General features: G+C 37.7%; 1 protein-coding gene across 12 annotated transcripts in view; it reads right to left on the bottom strand.

The window, feature by feature from the left end:
* The window catches only part of Nrg3 (neuregulin 3), a 1,039,983-nt gene that overhangs the window by 574,701 nt on the left and 443,153 nt on the right, over nt 1-22,129 (bottom strand). For all 12 annotated transcript variants that reach the window (XM_070020737.1, XM_070020731.1, XM_070020739.1 and 9 more), the window contains exon 2: nt 13,943-14,072. In XM_070020737.1, coding sequence (XP_069876838.1) covers nt 13,943-14,072 — 130 coding nt within the window. The remainder of the gene's footprint in view (nt 1-13,942; nt 14,073-22,129) is intronic.

Here is a 22,129-nt window from a genome sequence, read left to right as displayed (position 1 = left end):
GAACTGGATGCTCACTCCTGCACCTACTGGCGGGAAACCCTTTTGCAGCTGCTTTCCCCAAGGATCTTCCTTCTTGTCTTGAATTCTGTGGGGATCATGTGATCCCTTTCCCATTTAACATCAGTCCTAAGTAAGCTAGCAGTAAGGTAGAAAGGAGTTAAAATCTTGCTTATCACTCAGTAGGTAAGAAATATAATACAAAATGGATGGCATCATTTTGATCTCCTGTTTAACTAAGGATGGAGATTGCTTGCCTATGGATGTATCCATCTTATACTTACTGTGTCGGTAGCAGGCTCCAAAAGCCAGGGTAAACTCAGAGCCTTAGTGGAAGAGTTGGGTAGGTGAACAGGAATACGATAATAGAAACAGGGGTTTTGCTCACAAATGAATCATCTGCACTCAGATAATGTGTTGGTTAGCTTGTTGGGGGAAGAGATCAAAGCTACTATTTAATGCCATTAAAACAATCATTATTTCTTTCACATATGCTAACCCAGGCAGAAAGGGAAGAGCTGTGGAGTGCACAGCAAATAAAACCCCATGAAAGAGAATAAGGCATCCACATGTTTTTGATTGCGACTGTAAATTAGCCCAGGAGAACACCCAAACTGGAAAAAAAAATATGACCTTATTTGAAGTAGATGCCTCATCAGCTCATCCTTCCTGACAATTCTTTTCCAACCTGGTAATTTTTTTCAGTCTCCCTGGTCCTATTATTAGCTTCTATTTTATAACTGCTGCAGAAGTCTTTTCCTACAGCAATGGAGCTACCCACTGACATACAAGCCCTGCTCTCTTGAGCCTGGGAGCCGAGAGCTCACAGTGCCTAATTGAATTTCTGCCCTTCAGGAACACAGGACCATTGAGATCAACCCGCTGTCCGTGGCTCCATGGAGGCCGGACTCAGAGCATGCTGGTCTCTGGCATCCTCTTTGTCTCTCTGCATGCCCATTGCCAAACAATCCTCTACCCCCCCAAAGCCTGGGGTTTGCTTGTTTCATGCAATCTGCAACTGAAATAATATCCTTTCTTTGATGGTAGCTATAAGTGCATTTGTACATTTGTTACAATGAGAAGATACTCTTTGAGGAAATATAATGCCACTCTGTCTTTGGAACTCTCACAGACAACTTTGTCTGGTTGATGTTGTGATGTATATGTTGCTAAAAATGGTGCCTGATCCACAATAGAGCAAACTTTTCACAGAGATTTTTCTTTTTTTCTTTTTTTTCTTTTTTTGACTCTGTGCGATTCCTGCAAGCAGAGCTGCTGGAGAAAAGAATGGCTTTTCAGTTGGGAGAATACAGGACATTTTTAGATGGAAATGCCATTTTGAAAGTGTCATAATTTAAAAGTCACCAATGTTCAAGGTATCTTTGACCAAATCTAGAGGTGTGTAACAAATGGTAGAGCACCAGCTGAGCAAGAAAACCAAACAAGGGCACAGTGTACATTTGTGCAAGGACTTATGGATTATAAAATAAATAAATAAAAATCGCAAGAAAAAAATTAGAGTTGAAAATCGTTGCTCATACCTGAGATATTGAAACATTAATTTGAGGTTGTAACTATGTAATGATTTTGGCAAATATCTAGCATAGGCAGATGACAGCCCTATGATAAATTTGGATTAAGAAAAAGAATCTTAATTTCATAATTAAATCAATGTGACACTCTTTTTGAAAAAAAACAACCCTGAATATTCTATATATCCACATCATAAAAGTTGAGGGTGTGAGAGACTAGAATGAAAAATGTCAACTTCTGATACATCTTTGTGCGCCACCCGGATAGGTGAGAAAAAATAATCTAAGAAGTGACCAAATTCATCAAGAATCCATGATATGAAATGACTTACTTGGAATCCTAGCAAAAATAATTTTGAACATTCCTCTCCCTCCTCACTGCAATTGTAGGGAACTGTCTCCAGTAACAGCCCAACAAGTAGAGTGGTCTTTAAAATGAGGAATGGAGTCAGGCTCCAGTGGCTCATGCTTGTAATCCTCAGGAGGACGGAGGAGGCTGAGATCTGAGGATCACAGTTCAAAGCCAGCCTGGGGCAAAAAAGTCCATAATGCTTTTTGGGTTTTTTTGTCCTTCCTATTTTCTTTTTTAAAAATTTTATTTTATTGCAAAGATGCTATACAGAGGGGTTACAGTTACATGAGTAAGGTAATGAGTACATTTCTTGTTGAGCTTTTTTACCTCCCTCCTTTGTTTTTCTCCTACTATCCCTTCCCTCCCCCACTCCTCCTCCCCACCCAAAATTTCCAACATAGTATCTTGTGAGTATCATTGTTGCAATGGGTCATCTGTATACTTGTTTCAGTATTTTGTTATTCCCCTTCCCCTCCCCAAATTAGATAAGTGTATATACAAGATACAGAGTACCAAAATCAAATACAGTGACAATATACCATAAGGAACAAACATACAAAAGAAACAAAAAAAAATCGCATAGTACATTAAAAACAAAACAACAAAGAAAAACCTCTTGTGTGTTCAACTGCTCTGGAAAGCAGTGTGGAGGTTCCTCAAAAGACTCCACATAGAACTCCTTTATGACCCAGCAATCCCACTTCTGGATATTTACCCCAAAGATCACAAACAAGACCATACTAAAGCTACCATCACAGCTATGTTCATTGCAGCATTATTCACCATAGTGAAGATATGGAACCAACCCAGATGCCCTTCAGTAGATGAATGGATCCGTGATACTGTTATCTCCAATTAACCACCAGAAAATCGGAAATGGCAGATGTGGTTCAATGGTAGAACACTTGCCTTGACATACAGAGTACAGGGACAGCGCACAGGCCCAGAGTTCAAGCCCCATGACAGACCAAAAAAAAAAAAAAAAAAAAAGGAGGAATGGATAGATGCTTCTCTTCCTAAATACAAGTTCATATACTACAACCCCTTTGAAACCCTCCCTTGCTTTATATTTGGAAACTTATATCTGTATCACATGCACCTGTCAAATCAAATGGAACTAGAAAATATCCATCTTGAGCTCTCCTTTATGAGTTTTCCTGAGAACATTTATCACTGTATTCCTACCAAATTTTTACTGGACCTAGATATTGGATATGTTTAATAAGCATATTGCTAAGTAATGGGAAGTCTGTATGAAACCCTCACTGATTTCTGGGTGTACACAAAGAGTAAGACTAATGTTACCTCCAGTGTTACTCACAGGGGATACAGACACACATGCACTCATTCTCCTCTGCATGTACCTGTGCATACACCTATGACATTATAGATAGACGGTACTCAGTGTGTGCTCATTATATATCATCTATACTTTGGACAGATGGAAAATATCACTGTGGATGCCTATTGTATAATGTATTATGTCTTTTTTAGATAGATAGATGAAAGAAGGTTCATAGAAGGTATTTTCCAAATGTAGTTAATGTTTTCTTTGTTATTGTTTATTCTTTTTATTTGCTCCTTCAATCATCATTTGTTACAGAGTGCAAATACTTTTGACGGAAGTGTTCTTCCATTCTCTCTCAGGGAAGCATCTCCCCGGTGGCCCCAGTGTGGCATTTGCTACCCAAGGGCGGCCATTTTCTTTCCATGGTGATATCTGCCACACATGTCTTCTCAGTACTCTGACCAATAGCAAGTCTTTTACAAGATAGGACCTCTGTTGTCCAATTTGCTGCTAAACTTCAGTAGATAGTACTATGCCCAGCACCTAGTAAATAGAGTACACACACACACACACACACACACACACACACACACACACACACACACACACACACACACACACACACACATCTAGAGAATGGAGTACAAGTATATGCAAAGGGTTTATTTTCATTCAAGGAGACAATTGTAGAAATAATTTCATCATATTCATAAGACTATGAGAGTAATCATAATCATGAAATAATAAAAATTCCTTTACACATCAGCATCATGATAAACCTTACCCAGGCTCTGCCTGTCACACTTTTCAGTTCCACTTCCAAGGTAGGTGGAAGGGTAGGAAAGTGGAACTCCCACAGAGCTCTGGTACCACACAGGACTCTGCTATGCCTTCCTTACTCTGTCTTTTTATCCAGACCCTGCCAGCATTTAGGGAATTATCAGATGATTTTTTGCAAAGTGAGGTTAACAATAACAGTGGTTGCACATTTTTGTGAAATTTATATTACGAAAAATGCACATGGCAGATGGCGGTCCTGCTTTTCTATGAATTTCCGTCTCAATCTGAGTTATAATTAGGGCAGCCATATGTCCTACATATAACAAAATATTCTTGGGTTTTGCTTATTTTACAGAAGAAAATATTAAAATTACTCATTATATCTGAAAAGTTTAGGAAGCTATAGATTAAAAATATACATGGTGCCTCAAATTTGAATATGTTGATGAACTGAAAGAGAGATGAGAGAGAATGAGTCAGACAGGAATAGACAATGTCTTAAAAGACAAGAGGCTGGGGTGCTAGTAGCTCACATCTGTAATCCCAAATACTGAGGAGGCTGAGATCTGAGGATCATGATTTGACTTAGCCAGGGCAGACAAATCAAGGGATTGCTATAATTAATGGGCCAGTAAAACTGGAACTGGAGTCATGGGTCAAGTGGTAGAGCACCACTTGTGAGACAGTCACTGAGTTCAAGTCTCATATCAGCACAACAGAGTCGGTCTCAGTGTGGTATTTCCATAAATATATCTAACACACTTTCATAAGGTTTTACTTTCAAGCAGTTAAGATTTTAGGATTCTCAGACCACCAGCATTAAAGGACTATGTAGATCTAATAGAGACGTTAGCCTTTAGACTTTGTAATCACAGTCTACCTATATGGTACACACAACTGATATTTCTTGGTACATTCACACAAAAACGTTAACTTAGTCACTTGGTCCTTAGTCTTCTGTGTGTGTGTGTGTGTGTGTGTGTGTGTGTGTGTGTGTGTGTGTGTGTGTGTGTGTGTGTGTGTGTGTGTGTGCGTGCACGCACGCACGTGCACGCACACTTGTGTAAGTCCTGGGGCTTGAACTCAGGGCCTGGGCACTGTTTTTGAGTTTTATTTTCTGTTGCTGTTCAAGGCTAGGATACATACATACATACATACATACATATATGAATGTCTAAAAGCACCCTGGTACTATGAAAGTTAGACTGAAACAGGATTCCTTGCAGTAGCAGGGAAAGGCGAAAGGATAAACAAACCACAGGAAGGTGTTACAAATTCCATCCCTACCCCAGGAGATCCCACAGAACAGCTGAGCCATCATTATCCTGTTTTGAGGCTTTATAGGAATATCTGCCCAAGGGACTTACACAGCAGGACCTGTAAGGCTATACCGACAGATGATCTGTCGCTGAAATGAAGTCTGTAGATTTTGTCTAATTTTTTAAACCATTTATTGGAGCGATCCACATAAGTTGTACTATACTACCTGGACATGCAATCGTGCATCATTTTGCGTATTCCCAATCCCATTCTGTCAAGACTGGGAAACCTCCAGGTAAGAATTGCTCTCCTATGGACACAGACTCCAGGGAGCTGTGGAGAAGTTGCAGGCAGAACTTACACAGCGGGTGGCAGGGAAATGGCTTTGCTGCTTACACTTTTTTTATATAAAGTTCCGAATGGGATGATCCCTCACCTCCCCCAATCTTAAAAACAAAAAATAGCCACTTTCCACTTCTGCCTTGTATCTATGTGTCTACTTTAATCAACACAATGATGCTTGATTCTGAAAAGTGTTCAGGGAACATCATTTATATATATATATATATATATATATATATATATATATATATATATATATATCAGTGTCAGTGTCCTTTCATTCACAGGGGGAGGATCTAAGAGGAATTATGAGCAAGTCTCCCTCCAATAGGAAGTTTGCAGGGTCCATCAAGAAGTCCTGGGACAGAACAAATGATTAGTTAAAAAGCTATGCAGATAATTGAACATGTGCATTTATAATGCAGACATCTACCTAGCATCCTCTAAATTCACTGTGCTCTTTCATACTAGGCACTTGTACTTTATTCACACTAGATGTTAAATAGTTCACTTTTGGGGGGACTTTTGAAGAAGCCTAAGGATAAGTATATTCTGGGGTCTCTCCATTGTCACAAGATTTGTGATGATCAATGCGCCTCAATTAATATCAATAAATTAAAGGAGGCTAGCCAGAGGTCTAAACACAATTCATTCATCTTGGGTATCACATTATTGCAATAGTTCATAGATCTATGACACTTGTCAATTTTCAGTCGACAAGCCCTGAAAGCAGCTTCTAGGGTTTGCACACAGGAAGCATCTGTGCCTGGAGGCTTCCCATCTGTAGCACAGGAATGGGGAGGGTTTGATGTTCAAGGTTCCTCCATAAACTCTCATCCTCTGCATTTCACAGCTGATAAGCCATTGCAATGGCAAAAGCCTAGACATGAAGTTCACAAAGAAAAACCACTAGAAATTACATGTGCAAAGTGTGTGGTCATGGCCAGTGACCAAACCCTGCCTCGGTGAACCCAAACAACCCTTACTCCTCATGTGTTTGATATTCAATATTGACATATCCAAATATCCAAATGCCTTCTTACTCTTACGTTATATTAGTTTATGGCATTGAGGATTTCAGAATCTATATTTTAAACACTAACACACACAGATAGCCAAACTTTGAGAAGACTGTTTTGAAAAAGCCAGAAGAAAATAAAACCAACTTTCATTGTATCAAATGCTATGTTTTCCTCAAGTGAAACAATGATTTTTCAATGGCCATATTTTTTCACTGAAATATAATTTCTTTATGCAAAAGAAAAAAATCCCTCAATGGGCTATTTCATTGCTTAACGGAATTGCAAAATCAACATCCATTTTGTGTTAATAATACCATCATTGTAAGTCACATTGATTAAGTAGGAAAAGCAAGCCATATTTTCCCTCTTACTAATAAAGAGATTCAGTGAGAAAAAAAAACAACTTGGGAACATTAATAAACGTTTGAAGAATGAGAGAAATAACAGAACACTGTTAATTTGTCAAGGGTATTAAGAGCAGAAAGCCGAAACTCTCAGAATATGTGCAGAAATTCTCTACCATGCCCTTTTTCCCACTTCTATGTCTTCCTTTTCTTAAACAGGACTGATGATGTATTTCACAGGATTACTGCACACATGCTTCGACTGGCATTCAGTGTGAGCCTAACTAAGGAAAGAAGATACATGAGCAATCACATGTAAATACACACTATCAACAGCTATCGTGCATGGTTTTACAGCAATTGTTGCTTCCAAACCTTGCATAGACCTTTTCACATAGACATTAACCTTCCATTTTCAAACCAAGGACTGGAGATGATGGCTGAATCTCTTGAAAAAACACCACACAACCAATACAAAGGTGAACAGAGATCGAAACTCACATCTCCTGCCTTTGATCAACAGCATTTGCTTCCTGTACCACTGATTCCAACTCACACTGAAAAGCTATTCATTTTGTTTCTAAGAACTAATTTGTGATCCTCTCCTAAGAATATCCTCCTCTCGTCTCACTTTGTGAATGTTCAGTATCATGTCCAAGTGTAAAGGCTCAATAGCTGTAGTCATGTGATCATATAAAATGAAGATGATCAAAATGAACTCCAAGAAGTAGAAAAAAGAGTTTTTTAAAAAAAACAAAAAACAAAATTACTTGTTGTAGCTCTTTTTTTCTGTTTTTCCCCCTTTTGTTGTTGTTGCTGCTGCTGCTGTTGTTTATTTCTGTACCTTGTGTCCTGTTTGTGAGTTCATCTGATTTGGGGAGGGAAAGGAAAGCACAGAAATGGTGGCGCAAAGGGTGAACTAATTCAGCAGTGATACCCACTAAAGGGTATGTTTCAAATGAACTATACAACCTGAGGAGAAGAGCATTGAGAGGGAAAAAAAATTGGAAGAAAATAAGAGGAGGTGGCACTGTTAAAAAAGAAACGTACTCAATACCTGACTTACGTAACTGTAACCCCTCTGTACATCCCCTTTACAATAAAAATAAGAAGATTAGTATTTAATTGTATACCAACAAACCCAAATCCTAATGACCACTTAAAAAATGCCATTATTTTTGCTTCTGATAGAGATGCCTATCCACTCAGAACATTAATACGTGTAAACAATCTTACATTGTTAAATAAATGTTCTTATACAGATTATCATACATGCTTCTCTGATCTTCTGAAAAACATGTAAATAAACAGTGCCAGTATACCAGAAGAGAGCCAGTGCAAAGAGATTAGAGAGTGAACGAATGTGTTTAATGTTACACACATGGCGTTGTTTGCTTGTTTGATATCTAAGTTAATAGGACTTTCTTGGCAAACTAGACCCATTGAGAAGAACAATCACTATAACTTGCCTCCTTTCTTCCTGTTACCAATATAGCTACTGCAACCAACACAAATTATGCATGAGCTGTGGTCATCATGCTCATGAACACATGCTAGAGGAACATGAATGGAATGTTCTTCTAAGGCTCCTCCCTGAGTTATCTGGATGCATAGACACATCAGCCCTATTCCCTCCTGTTGATGGAGGTCAGGGATGTGTGCCAAAATCCCATTTTCATTCTGACTGGCTCCAACGACAAGGAATCATTATCTGCGGCTCTCAGAGTACTTACTGGAGAACCATTTCACAAAGAGGATCCTTGCTGGGTAGAAGAGCTAATGCACCTCCAAAGTGACAGAGCAAAGCAGTCACTGGGATAGACCTATAATTTTATATATTACAGCATTGCGCTGTTCCCAAGCAATTCCCTTAAAAAATGGAAGCTTTGATTTCACAGGGTACTCAGGGCGAACTAGACACAGTAAGGAGAAGTTACTCCTTGTCAGGGTCCCCTCCTCTCTTCAATTGCTCCTCGATTCTCTAACTCCTAACTGGATTCACTCTGATTGCTTCCTAACTCCCTTAACCCTTTCACTAAACCAACCCCTTGGCAATGGTGCCAATTGGGTTGCTTTGTTCTTCCCGCTGTTAGTTCCATATTTCCTGTGATTCAAGAGTCTTCAAGCGAATCTCTTGATAGATTTCCAAAATGAGCAGTATAGGTGAAACTCAGCTCAAATGCCATCATTTCCCAAGTTCTGAAAAGCATTTCTTTCCCCAGAAAGGCTGGTGAAAGACTTAATGGGCTTCAGTTCAAAAGAGACATGTTCCTTTCCATACAACACATTTGGCCCATTGAAATGTCTGCCATTCTTTTCAGTTATATTGGCTGCATCTTTAGTACCAGTGAAATATATTAAAGATAGTCCCATTGCTTAAGTCCATAACATTTTTAGAAATGGTATGGAAATTAACAGTTCCTAGGGTATCTAGATTTCGTTCAGAAGACTTTGATTCACATTTATAGTAATATTTACATGCTTCCCTTTCAATAATGCATGTTAGTCACTATTAAATTCATTTTGTTATGTTTCCAAAATGTGACTTCTATGTATAAAGTAAGTATCCTGAATTTTACAAATAAATTGTCAAGATAAAGTAGACACACTGAAGTAGACTTGGTATTCTTTAAAAGTGCTTCAGTTCTCCTACCAGCCTAATAATGGTAATTTATAATGACCTTGACTTAATTGAAGCAGAGAGAAGATTTATCTTTCTTAAGGTAAAGACTAAAACAGGAGTCAAGTAGTGGAGCCATGTGTTAAACAAACGATATATACGCATGATGTAGAGATCTTAAAACATTCATAAAGGTCAAAGAAGAAAATAGTTACAGATCCTCCTTCTATACTCTGTTTCAGAATTAGGGCTCTATGGTGTGTGCAGGGTTGCAATTTTATGTCCTTATTTTCATACACAGTGTTACATAATTAGTATTTTCATATCCATCAAATATGTGAGAGCTCCACCAATGGTGTAGATACTTGTAATTTACATAAACACTTAAGTTCAGATTGTTATGTGGGATTTTTACCATTACAGATAAACAGGGTGAATATTCCTAGGTATAAATCATTTCTATTTCTATAGGCTATTTCCTTAGAAATATACTGAGACATTACCTATAGAAAATGCTTACCTTCTTTGGGTAGTATATGAGGATAGGTACTTTCTATGTGCTCTCACTAAGCTAAGTACTCAGAAATTTTTTTGTTTGGTAGGTCTGAGTTTTTGCTTATTGTTGTCATTGCTTGATTTTTTTGCCAATACTTGGCTTCACTGTAGGCTTAACACTTGCCTTTGGCTTGTTTAGTCAGGGCTGATGCTCTTCCACTTGAGCCATGCTTCCAGCCTGGCTTTTTGCTGGTTAATTGGATATGGAGTCTCTGTACCTTCCTGTCCAGGCTGGCTTTGAACTTCAATCCACAGATCTCAGCTTCCTAAATAGCTAAGATTTACAGGTGTGAGCTACTAAAACTTAGCAACCATTAAATGTTAGGTAAAACCTTAATTCCTGAATTTCTTTGTGAGGTTGGGTACATCCCCTGATTATTTATTATGCATATTCCTTTTAAGAGGCAGGTTATATTCCTTCCTTTTGCCCAGGTCTCTGTTGTAATTGTTAGTGTCATTCTTAGCTTTCCATGTTATATCTTCCAAATATGAGTTGTTTTCCATATGTGTTAGACAGGTTATCTTTTATATTTTGTTTCTGACATGTTATTCAGACTATGAATCAATGCCTTATTAGCTATTCAGATGCAAAACAATGCCTTTGCAATATTCTGCTGATTTTTTCCCTTTCTTTCCTTCTTTATGTTCACAGGTCCTTTCAGATGTTGACATAAAACATATGTCATTTTACTAAGTATTTTCCTTGGGCTTGTTTACAAATATATGGTTGGATTGATTACAAGAACTTTTGACTGCATTCAGAACAACATTTTGGAGAGAGAGAGGGGGTAGGGAATATACTTGAGATTTGCTTTACTGTCCACCATTTACTGAAAAAGCATTCCCATGTCTGTCTTTCTATTTACAGATCTGTGCTTGTTTTATATCAATATTCAATATACTATATACAATGTAATAATACACAATATACTAGGATCTTCTACTAGTTAACACATTGGTGACTTTATGACATATTTTCATTCAAGAAAACTAATAAACCGGACACATGAACAAACCTTTAATACTGTATCTCTGATATTCTAAATGGTGTCAAATACTCAAAACATGACCCAGAAGTGAACATGTCCAAAACAATGGCTCTGGTATCATGCTACTCATCTTGAAGTACTTTGTTTCTTTTGGATATCTTCTAATGAAGAAGTATTTCTCTACTCCAAACACATCACAAAGTGCAAGGCCATCTAATGCCTTAATTCATTTTTGTATGTGTTTATTCAACATCCTCATGGTGATTGGAGGTACTCAATAAATATTTGCTGAACGGGAGAAGAAGGAATGAAACATATTACTTAAATAGAGTGCTAGCAAAATGACTTGTTATTAATAACCACACTGGAATTTTTAGATGTGGCTGGTTCAGGAACAAATGTGGGCCTTTTATTCACAACAAAGCCAGGGAGATGAATAGCAGGCCCGTGTGATGTGTGATTTATTCCTATGTGCTAGTAGGAGATTTATAGGCATCCATTAACCTCCTCGAGTTCCAATTCTGTCTTAGGCTGGTCTTTTGTCATGATTAGCTATGTTGTCACTCCATGTTAAATAACACATTGTCTGAACTGAAATATGCAGGAAATATGAAGACAGAAAGCCAAAATTATCATACATGTACGTTGTTTCAGCTAAACCATAAATATATCTCTCCTTGTATGTATTACAAAAATTAGACTTCCTTGTGCAAAAATTTACATACTTAGGCAAATACAAAGGATCACTTTTCTGAATCTGAGACCTAGGATTATGGACTCTATTATTCCTTAAAAATATCTCTGTATTGAAATACTAATTTCCAATAATTTATTATGTGATCATAATTAGAGTAAAGATCTTCATGAGATAAAGAACTTTTCTGGGGGGGGTGTTTTCATGTTGTTTGGTAGTGCTGCGGTCTCACATATATCTAAACCAGCACTCTGCCACTGACTGAGGTAGAGCCATAGCTAAATTAAGTGAATAAAAAGTTATTGATAGAATGGCTTGAATTTAACAAGTATGATGTCCATATAAGAAGAAATTAGAAAATAGGCCTTTAGAGAGGAGATGGAGGAACACATTGTAAGAAGACATAGTCCATAAGCAAAAAGAGAGGCCTCAGAAGAAACAAACCCTACAGAAATCTTGGTCAAATTTTGTGAAAAATATTTCTTTGTTAATAATGGTAATTTATAATGACATGGTCTGTCCAACTTGGCTAAAGTAACTCTAGAATTTTAATACAAAGGAATGTGAAATATAAATACATATTTACAAATATAATACAATATATAAATGCAGCAGAAATGGGAAAGTGGCAGGGGGAAGTGACACAGAAATAAATCCAGGGATAGCCATTTCCATTGCATCTGTTAAACAAACTTTGACAAGTGTCTGCATACCTAAAAGACCTGAGACACATCACACCTTGAAAAGTCACCTCATTCATTTCCCTTAGGGTATTAAAGTGACCCGTATGTTGCCATACAAGTGTCCTCAGAATTATGATAGCTACCTAGCAAGAGAAGAGTGTGGTAAGAAGCCATTTCTTCATCCTCTCAATCTCATCCTCAGTTTGCAGAGGATGGGGCAGAGGTAAGAATCATGTGGCTAGAGTAAATGTAACAGCACTGCACAAGTCACATAAAAGCCTCACATCAAAGTGAGGAAGGCCACGTTCTATTCTGATACAGGACAGGTGGCCACTTTCATAAAGACAATACTATTTATTATCATTTCCCAGTTCTTCTGGACCCGTGTCTCTGTCCATGATAGCCACACATCTCCCCTGTGGACTGAAAGCTAGCTCTTGAGTGGCGCTGGATTTGCGGTCATGTTGCTTGGACATCTGTGACCATAAGATGCCTTTCTCTGTACCATCTTAATGGAATAACATGGGAATAAAGTTTTATAATAGCAAGCGGAAGGGGAAAGATTCATAATTTTCCATGCTTCGTGATTCAGAATAATTAATTTAATAACCATGTCACTTGAGAAGAGTAAATAAAGAGAAACAAGGGGGATGTGGATATATATATATATATATATATATATATATATATATATATATGATCACCGGAGCATATGCAATTGCAAGGGAAAACAAATTACCCAGCATAGTGCTTAAAATAAAAGCTTGGTGGGAAATATTTTTTTTGAATGCTGATTTGATTCTCCTGTTGAGCCATGCAGCTGCAGTGTTTCAGAGTGCACTGCTTCACTATTTATCTGCATTTGCTTTTTAAAAAAATATTATTGAGAAGATCTATGACCTGATGTCTCAGAAAACCAATTAAACACCTTTCTGATCTCTACTGGGCATTTTCTGTTGCTAGTTCTCTCCCTAAACTCAAACAGCTCTGTAAATTCATTTCTGATGCCTTGCTGGAGGGTGCTCCATTGTGCAAGGTATTTTCAAAACTAGTATGGAATTAATAAAAGGAAACAGAATCAAAATGAAATGTTCTGCTGCCTGAACACAGTTAAGTCTGTGGGGTTTGCTTCACACTAAACACTCAGACTCCAGACTTCAGATGAGCAGTTTCCTTCTCTTGTCACAGTTCTTAGATCTGCAGGAAAGGCTAATTTCTGAGGAAAAAATACAAGCCTAAGTCTATGTCATATATTCATGTTTCTAAAGTGAGTAATTATTTCCCTTAAACTGGCAGACATAAGAGTAAATCTTCATTGATTTGGTGAGGTAAAACACAGTCCTCATCTAGTTCAGGTTTCCCGATATGCTCACGAAGTATCAGTCTCGTAGCTTGCACATTATGACTCGCTGCTCTGTCCATTAGACATCAAGACTCCATGCACCCACGCATGGAGCTTTCCCACCTGCCCCACAGTGGCTTACCGACAGTGCTTATGGGATCCCGTCAGAGTCTCGATCACAAAGCACTCTCCATCGTTCAGGCAGTAGGCAAGGTCCTTATCTCGGCAAGGTTTGAAGTGCTCTGATCGCTCCGTGGAATATGTTGTGGTATCTGTCAAGGAGAACAAGAGAGATACTACATTCAACAGGCATTCCAACACCCCTGTCACGGGTCCTAATAGACGTGAGAGGCCCTCCATGTCATTGACCGGCACAACCAGGAATGCCCATGGCGTTCAGTTATTTGTCAATCAAACCTCCAAAGGCACAGACAGGCTGGGGTCTAATGAATACCATGTGGAAAATATTCAAAATAAAATAAATTGCAGCTGTACTCAACCTGCATACACTGTCCTTGAAATCACAGGATATAACGACTAGTAGGATGGTATATGCATTTTAGAGATTGTAGGTATCCTAGACATGAATTAAGGGTATTATAGCAGGACATTATGCAAACATCAAAGCATGTTATGTGAGGAACAAGGAGGCTAGCAAATAGGTGGTCTGTACTATTGGTCTGTACTAGGACCAGGTCACAACACACACACACACACACACACACACACACACACACACACACACACACACACACACACACACACTGTATTTTAACAAATTAGAATCACTCTAGAACAGCTCCAACTGAGCTCACATTAGTTGTAAACCTTCAGTGATCAGTCAGATGTCTCAACTCTATTTTCATTAATTTCAGAGATTTTTATTTTATTTTTTGTCTGTCCTGGTGCTTGAACCCAGACCCAGGGCCAGTCCCTAAACTTTATTGCTCAAAGCTAGTATTCTACCACTTGAGCCATAGCTCCATTTCTGGCTTTTTGGTGATTAATTGGAAATAAGAGTCTCATAGACTTTCCTGCCTGGGCTGGCTTTCAACCACAATCCTCAGATCTCAGCCTTCTGAGTAGCTAAGATTACAGGCATGAACCTTTTGCAGCTGACTTAATTTCAGTTTTAGCCAACACGTGTGTATACCCAGGCACCATTCCCTTCCCTTTTTGTTTCCAAATGCCATTAAACATCTGATTGACTTATACTGTGATTGTTCTATGATGCCCCATGTCAGATTTGGATTTTTATTAAAATTACAGCTATAATTGGTTAATAACCAAGTCAAGTATTTGTTCACTTTCTCCTTTTATTATGTAATTAAAATGCAAATGTTCCAGATTCTGAAACACATATTCACATGTGAAGAATGTTTCTGGTAAATATTTAACAGGGCCAAATTATTATCATTTTTTAGCATTCTCGTTAAACATGTATTTTTTTAATCATAATGTCTTACACTTTTAATTAAGCCAGACATCTATGTCTGGTTATCCAAAATATGAAACTAACCATAAATACGAGCTATCTATAAGACACAGACTCGTAGCACATGTGCATATTTTTCTAGTTTATGCAACTACAATATAAAAAGCAATTCTCCAACAAAAAGTACACTGAAAAAGTCAAGGATGAATCAATTATTCAGCAGGTAAACTATTTTAATTTTTTTCAGAGATCTAGATTAGTCATGATGTTCCACAGAATGTCATTTTTTGTTTAGCTTTTTGTTTTTGCTTGTTTGTTTGTTTTTGTTTTGTGCCAGTCCTAGAGCTTAAACTCAGAGTATGGGTGAAATCCCTGAGCTTTTTGGCTCAAGGCTGGTGCTCTACCATTTAAACTAGAGCTCTACTTCCAGCTTTATGGCTGTTAATTGGTGATAAGAGTCTCATGGACTTTCCTGACTGGGCTGGCTTCAAACCTTGATCCTCCTGTATCAGCCTCTCCACAGTGCCTCTTGTTGGACACATGATGCACTGAACACTGAAATGGTTCACACTCAAGTTTACCAGTCCTTTATTCTGTGATCGCCTTGAGGCCTAATCAGAATTGGTCCTCAAGAAAAACACTTTTGATAAATCCAGCCTTATCTAACGTTATCCGCCATTTAAATATTATGATAGGGAAACAGGATCATTGAACATCACATTACAAGCTCACCAATAGTTGATATTTCTTTTATAAAAGAAGATAACATTTTACTATGTATTTTAGTATTTATGAATATTTAAAACACAAGCCAGGTGCTGGTGGCTCCCATATGTAATTGTAATGACCCAGGAGGCTTGAGATCTGAGTATTGTGAATTGTAACCAACCAAGACAGGAAAGTCCATGAGATTCTTATCTTCAATTAAGCACCACAAAGCTAGAAGTAGAGCTGTGGTTCCAGTGCAGAGAGCCAGCCTTGAGCACCAAAGCTAAAGGACTGTGCAAGGCCCTAGGTTCAACCCTAGTACTGGCACAAGTAAATAAATAACATTTCTTCAAATTCACATAGACGTTCATCCATATATAACTAATTCACTAAGAGTATTGACAAATAATTTTATGGGTATCCCCTTTTTTGGTGTCACAATGGGAAATTGATATTTCTCCTTTCAATGAGTCAGCCTGATAATACTTCAGCAAAAATAAACACTCAGCAAAGCAGACACATTTCTCCTTTTCCAGGAGATCTTCTGCATAGCTGAGATTTGTTATTCAAAGCCGCATGTAATAAGTAGCTATAGGAAATTTTTAACATTCAAGAGCTCTGAGCAAAGAATCTCAATATGAAATGCCGCTCCTCTGACTGATGAAGTATATTAACTCAATAACCAGTTACTTAACTTTTCCTTTAATTTCTTCTTTATCCATGTATTGATATTCACTGATCATTCCTCAAAGAGCTGCTTTTCATTAACATAACCTACAGCATAAAAAGTGAGATCCTTATTTCATAATCAGTGGTTTTTTAACAAGCTACAGACTCCTGGCGCAATACAATAGCAAAGCAATTACAATCAATTAATTTCTATCTGACAATTGATGTCTCCTGTGGCTCTGGCCCTTTTTTTATCAACATCCTCCCAACATATTGTCCTTTCAAAGCATAGTACAGAGAATCAGAGAGCTGAGAAAATAATTCTGAAGAAAGTCTTAGGCGGTTAAGCTAAGAGATCAGCTTTAAAATAAATTCAAAGATTCTATCTCCACAGCTGAGAAGAATCTAAAAATTAATTTAAAATAGGTAAATCTAACTTTCAAAATGTCTAGACTGGTTTCAAAGACAACCTCATTATTAGTATTGTACAGGACTTAGTAATCAGTGACCGAATGTCAGGTTTTATCATCCTTTAAGCAAATGACAAGAATCAGGAAGTGTAAAATCTCAGCATATACCTAAACATTTGGCTAGATGGTATACAGATAGTACAACTCCCCTACAATCACAAAGATTTGGGGTAAAGTATTATATTATTTATGGTGAACTGAAAGTCAGTTCTTCATAATCATCACAACAAAGATGTAGACAGAAAGAAATGAATCTCCAGACTGTTGTACTAAAATTAAGACCAATTACCCAAGACTGTTGTGTCACAAATAGTATATTACATCTAAGTTAGTGTTGGCCAGGCTTTCCATTATTTGCATCAACAATAGCCGAACGAAGACTGGTATGATTATATGATAGGTTACAATATTTGTTCATCTGCTTATAAGTGTATGTACATAGTTCCTTCTTTTTATATACATGTCTTTACTTTTTTTTTTAACACAAAATATACAGCAAAATGCATTTAAAAGGATTTAAAACAAGATTAAAAATCTAGTATAAGTTGCAATTCTTTGTATTTGTTTATGCTCTAAGGTAACACAACATTTTCTAATATGCCTAGCCTAGTATTTGGTTCTGAAAGGAGGCATGGAACATTTGTATAAAAGAGATGATAGATAAAAGACTAGATCCAAACTATTAAATATATGACCCTAAACAACTTAGGGGTATCTTAGTGATCAGATATAGAATTCTCAATTTATAAATACATTTAAATAAATCTTTTATCTCTCTTTAGTTGGCATGTAGGAGCTCATGCCTGGACCAAATATGTCATATTCTTAAAATTTGGGCCTGGGGCCTAATCCTTTAGTTTTTTTAAGGATGGCTTAACATACAGAATACCCAGTAGATGTTTTAGAATGATAATGTCTTTATAAATGAATGTTTTCCTAAATGTCTGTGTTGAAGAGGACATATACATATGTTCTCATGTTATTGTGAAATATATCCTCTTTTTAAAGAAGTTTGGAAAATTAAGAGGTCAGAACAAGAGAATTACTGTAAAAAACAGTTTATCTAAAATATCAAGAATTTTATAGAAAATGAGAAAGATGAACTCCACAGCTCAAATGCAAGGGAGAAGTAAATCACACAAAATTAGGAAGTCCTCTTAAAAGAGAGGGACATGAGCTAGATACTGGTGCCTCGCCCCTGTAATCCTAGCTATTCAGGAGGATGAGATCTGGGGATTGCATTTCAAATCCAACTGGGGCAGAAAAATCCCTAAGATTCTTATCTTCAACTAACAAGCAAAAAGCTGTAAGTGGAGCTGTGAATCAAGTGATAGAGCATCATCTGTGAGTGAGAAAAGCCAAGGGGAGGACTTGAGCCTGTGGATTCAAGCCCATATGTATATATATATATATATATATATATATATATATATATATATATATATATATATATATATTACAGAGAGAAACAGACAGACAGACAGACAGAGACAAACAGGCAGATTGGTAGACAGACAGACAAAGATAGAGACTGGGAGAAAGGACAAAAGGAGCAAAGGGAGGTAAAGGATTAAGATGCTGCCAAGGGCAAAGAGTTAGTCAATAGCCCAGCTCAAGCAAGCCAGGCTACCAGCGGAGGAAAAGTAAAGTGCTCTTCCTGGGGCCAGAGCGGCTGTGTAATTATTCAGATCACTCATCTGGCAATTGTTAGGTGGAGTTTAACACACTTTCTTAGTCTCTTAGGTTTTTCATCTCTTTCCTCAGGGAGGCTAGGGAGAGTGCTTTGTTTTTAACTTTTATACTCTTTCCACACCAACCAGCATACATAGTAAGCAATCAGTATAGTAATTAACCACACAGTGGGAGATGGTGGTAGTTAATTCATTAAAAGCAAAATGAGAAGAAAATGGATGGCAAGAAGACAGAAATCCTTGCAGATCTTTTTTTTTTCCTTCTTAATCCAATGAAGGTTAATTTATTAACGAATAAGATCATTGCTGTTTCCCCCTTTAAATACTCAGTTGAACCTGAATATAACTTACAGAGGCTTTTCTGTCTCCAGTACAATGTTACACACTGTGGGAATCCATATTTTGTTGCCAGAACAAGAGTGCTAATTTGGCTATTACAGATAATAATTGCAGTAGATAGTCAAAGAAAGAGATTGCTTAATTCCATCATCCTAGAGGATTGCCATTTGTGCTACATCTGGAATATAGGTGATATAATTGGCACAGAAAGAAGAATTCTGGATGGAAAGCAAAAGGTCACCAAAGGAAGCAAAGTAATAAGGCACAGAGAAGACCCTAGATCAAATTTTTCACATCGCTAGCTTGCAAAATGTCATCTTCCTCTATCTGTTTTATTCTTCCAAAACTGAGTTCATGATATGACAGTTCTCCAAGAGAAGTTAAGAATCATCTGGTGATGCAACATAAAAGCTTCTAGTATTTGCAAAACACCTGTGCAGGTGAGAAGCTATTGAAATATGGCTGTCATCTCTAGCAACCTCTTCTGGAACAGCAATGTATATGAAAATTGCTTTGTCTATTAAAACTCCCCATTGATTTTATCAGACACCCAAGAAGTAGCATGCCACAACACTACCTTGTAAAATATTGAATGGTCATGGAAAATTGAAATAAGAATACAGTGGTGATTAGGAGGAAAACAAAGATAATTTTCTCTTCAAGACCAGAGATGACACAATCATTCACTCTGTTGGCATGAGAGAAATAGAAGCATTAGACAAGGAATTTCAAAGTTTATTTAAGTCATCGGACTGCTGTGAAAACTAATGTGTACCAGTGAGATCAATTATTGTAGCAAACATAGGCATGTTCCTTGCTAAATTTGCATAGCATACCAGCAACCTCTCAGCTGGAAATTTTGCCTTGTTTGTTTGTTTGTTTGTTGTACTAGGAATTAAAGTCAGAGTGAAATACTGCTGTGTAACCCCAGCTCAGAAGGAATAAAGGCAGCAGGTAAGAACTGATATTTTGATATTTTAATTCATTTAATTTAATTTCCTGTTTGGGGAGAAGGAAATATTTCTTTTTCTTCTATTTTAACCTGTTATACTAAAATAACCCCTTGCTAAAAATAAAAGACAAATAGATAAAAAAAAACTCCATCCTGTGATCCTTAACGTACCTAAAGAAACATAGGTCAACACTAAAGCTACCAGCACAACTATGTTTATTGCAGCATTATTTACCATAGCTAAGATATGGAACCAACCCAGATGCCCCTCAGTAGATGAATGGATCAAGAAAATGTGGTATATATACACAATGGAATTCTATGCCTCCATCAGAAAGAATGACATTTCCCCATTTGTTAGGAAATGGAAAGGTTTGGAAAAAAATATTAAGTGAAGTAAGCCAGGCCCAAAGAAGCATAGGTCCCATGGTTTCCCTTATTTGCAATATCTAGTATAGGTATGAGTCAAGCGGAAAAGGTCAGATAATGTGATGTTAGGAAAATGAACCCTTAAATATGTATTTTAATGTTTTCGTTTCTTTCATGCATGTGTTTCTAACGCATTTACAAGATTATTTCTTTGTTGCTTTGTATGTCCCTCCCCCACAGTGTAACCCCCGCTTTCACTATATTTGATGTCAGTATAACATGTGGAGGAGATGGGGACAAACAAGTCGTTTAAGGATTCAGGTGGACCTGTTGCAACAATGAGAAGTACAAAATGTCATGTCAAAACCAGCTTTACAATGTCGGTGTGGGGGGGGAGGGGGGTATAATTGGGTGGGGGGAGGGGGGTAAAATTGGGTGGGGGGAGGGGGGAGGCGGGGAAGGGAAGTGAAGGGTAAACAAAGGAGGAGGCTGCAATGCTTGGTAAGAAATGTATGCATTATCCTGCCCATGTAATTGTAGCCCCTCTGTACAGTATGTTCCCAAATAAAATAAAATACAATTAAAAAAAAAAAAAAAAAAAGAAACATAGTTCAGAGGATCATGGACTGAGGCCAGCACTGGGCAGACACTGAAGATCCTATTGGTAAAAATATCTACAGCAAAAGAGAGATGGTGGCTCAAATGGTAGTCTCTGACAGCAAACATGAGGTTCTAAACTCAAACCCCAGCATCACCCAGTAAATAAATAAATAAATGAGTCAGGGAGACAAAACAAAACAAGTCTTTGTTCTAATAGCTGGGTATAGTGATAAGTACCTGCAGTATCAGCACTTGGAAGTCGAGGTTGGATTTCCAAAACAGCTTAGGCTACCTCATGACATCCATCTTAGAAAAAAAAAAAAAAACCTAACCAAGTAAGCAAACAGAAATGGATACCAAAGTCACCTTGGTTATCTCCAAAAAATAAGACCAAACAGGACACACCTGTATCCTGAGACTTGATCCAAAGACGCTTCCTCCTATCTGTGCACACACAGGTATGTGCACAAACAACTTTCCACCACAGCAGTAATAACAGAAGCTACCGAGCTGGTGCTTCATAAACACTGTCTCTCAGCTCTCCAAATGACTTTACAAATGGCCCCATTTGAGGTAACCTGCTGACTCTCAATCTAATGAGGGTTTACATTCATTTTCTTACCTTGCTGGAATTCTCAAGGGCATCTGACACTCTTAGACACTTTCAAATCTTCCATAGACTTCCATGTTACCACGTATTCTTTTTGTGTATGGTGTGTGTGTGTGTGTGTGTGTGTGTGTGTGTGTGTGTGTGTGTGTGTGTGTGTGTGTGTGTGTGTGTGTGTGTGCTCACATGCATACAAGTACAGGGGCTTGAAGCCAGGATCTAGATACTGCCCCTTAGGTTTTTGCTCAAGGATGGCATGCTACTCCTTGAACCAAGGCTCCACTTTTGATTCTTTACAGGTTAATGGGGATGAGGGAATCATAGATTTTCTTTCGTGGGCTGGCTTTGAACCACTATCTCTGTTTCTTGACTAGCTAGGCTTATAGGCATGAGCCTTCAACACCTGGTATATTTCTTGATTTTCCTCTTGCTCTTTGACTTCTTCTAAGTCTATATTTAAGTGCTAGATTACCAAAGAACTTTGAATAA

Source organism: Dipodomys merriami, unplaced genomic scaffold, assembly GCF_024711535.1.
Source record: "Dipodomys merriami isolate MVZ:Mamm:240054 unplaced genomic scaffold, mDipMer1.0.p SCAF_14, whole genome shotgun sequence".
NCBI lineage: Eukaryota > Metazoa > Chordata > Mammalia > Rodentia > Heteromyidae > Dipodomys > Dipodomys merriami.
Note: the sequence above shows the minus strand (reverse complement) of the source record. Positions and strands in the feature narration are given on the sequence as shown.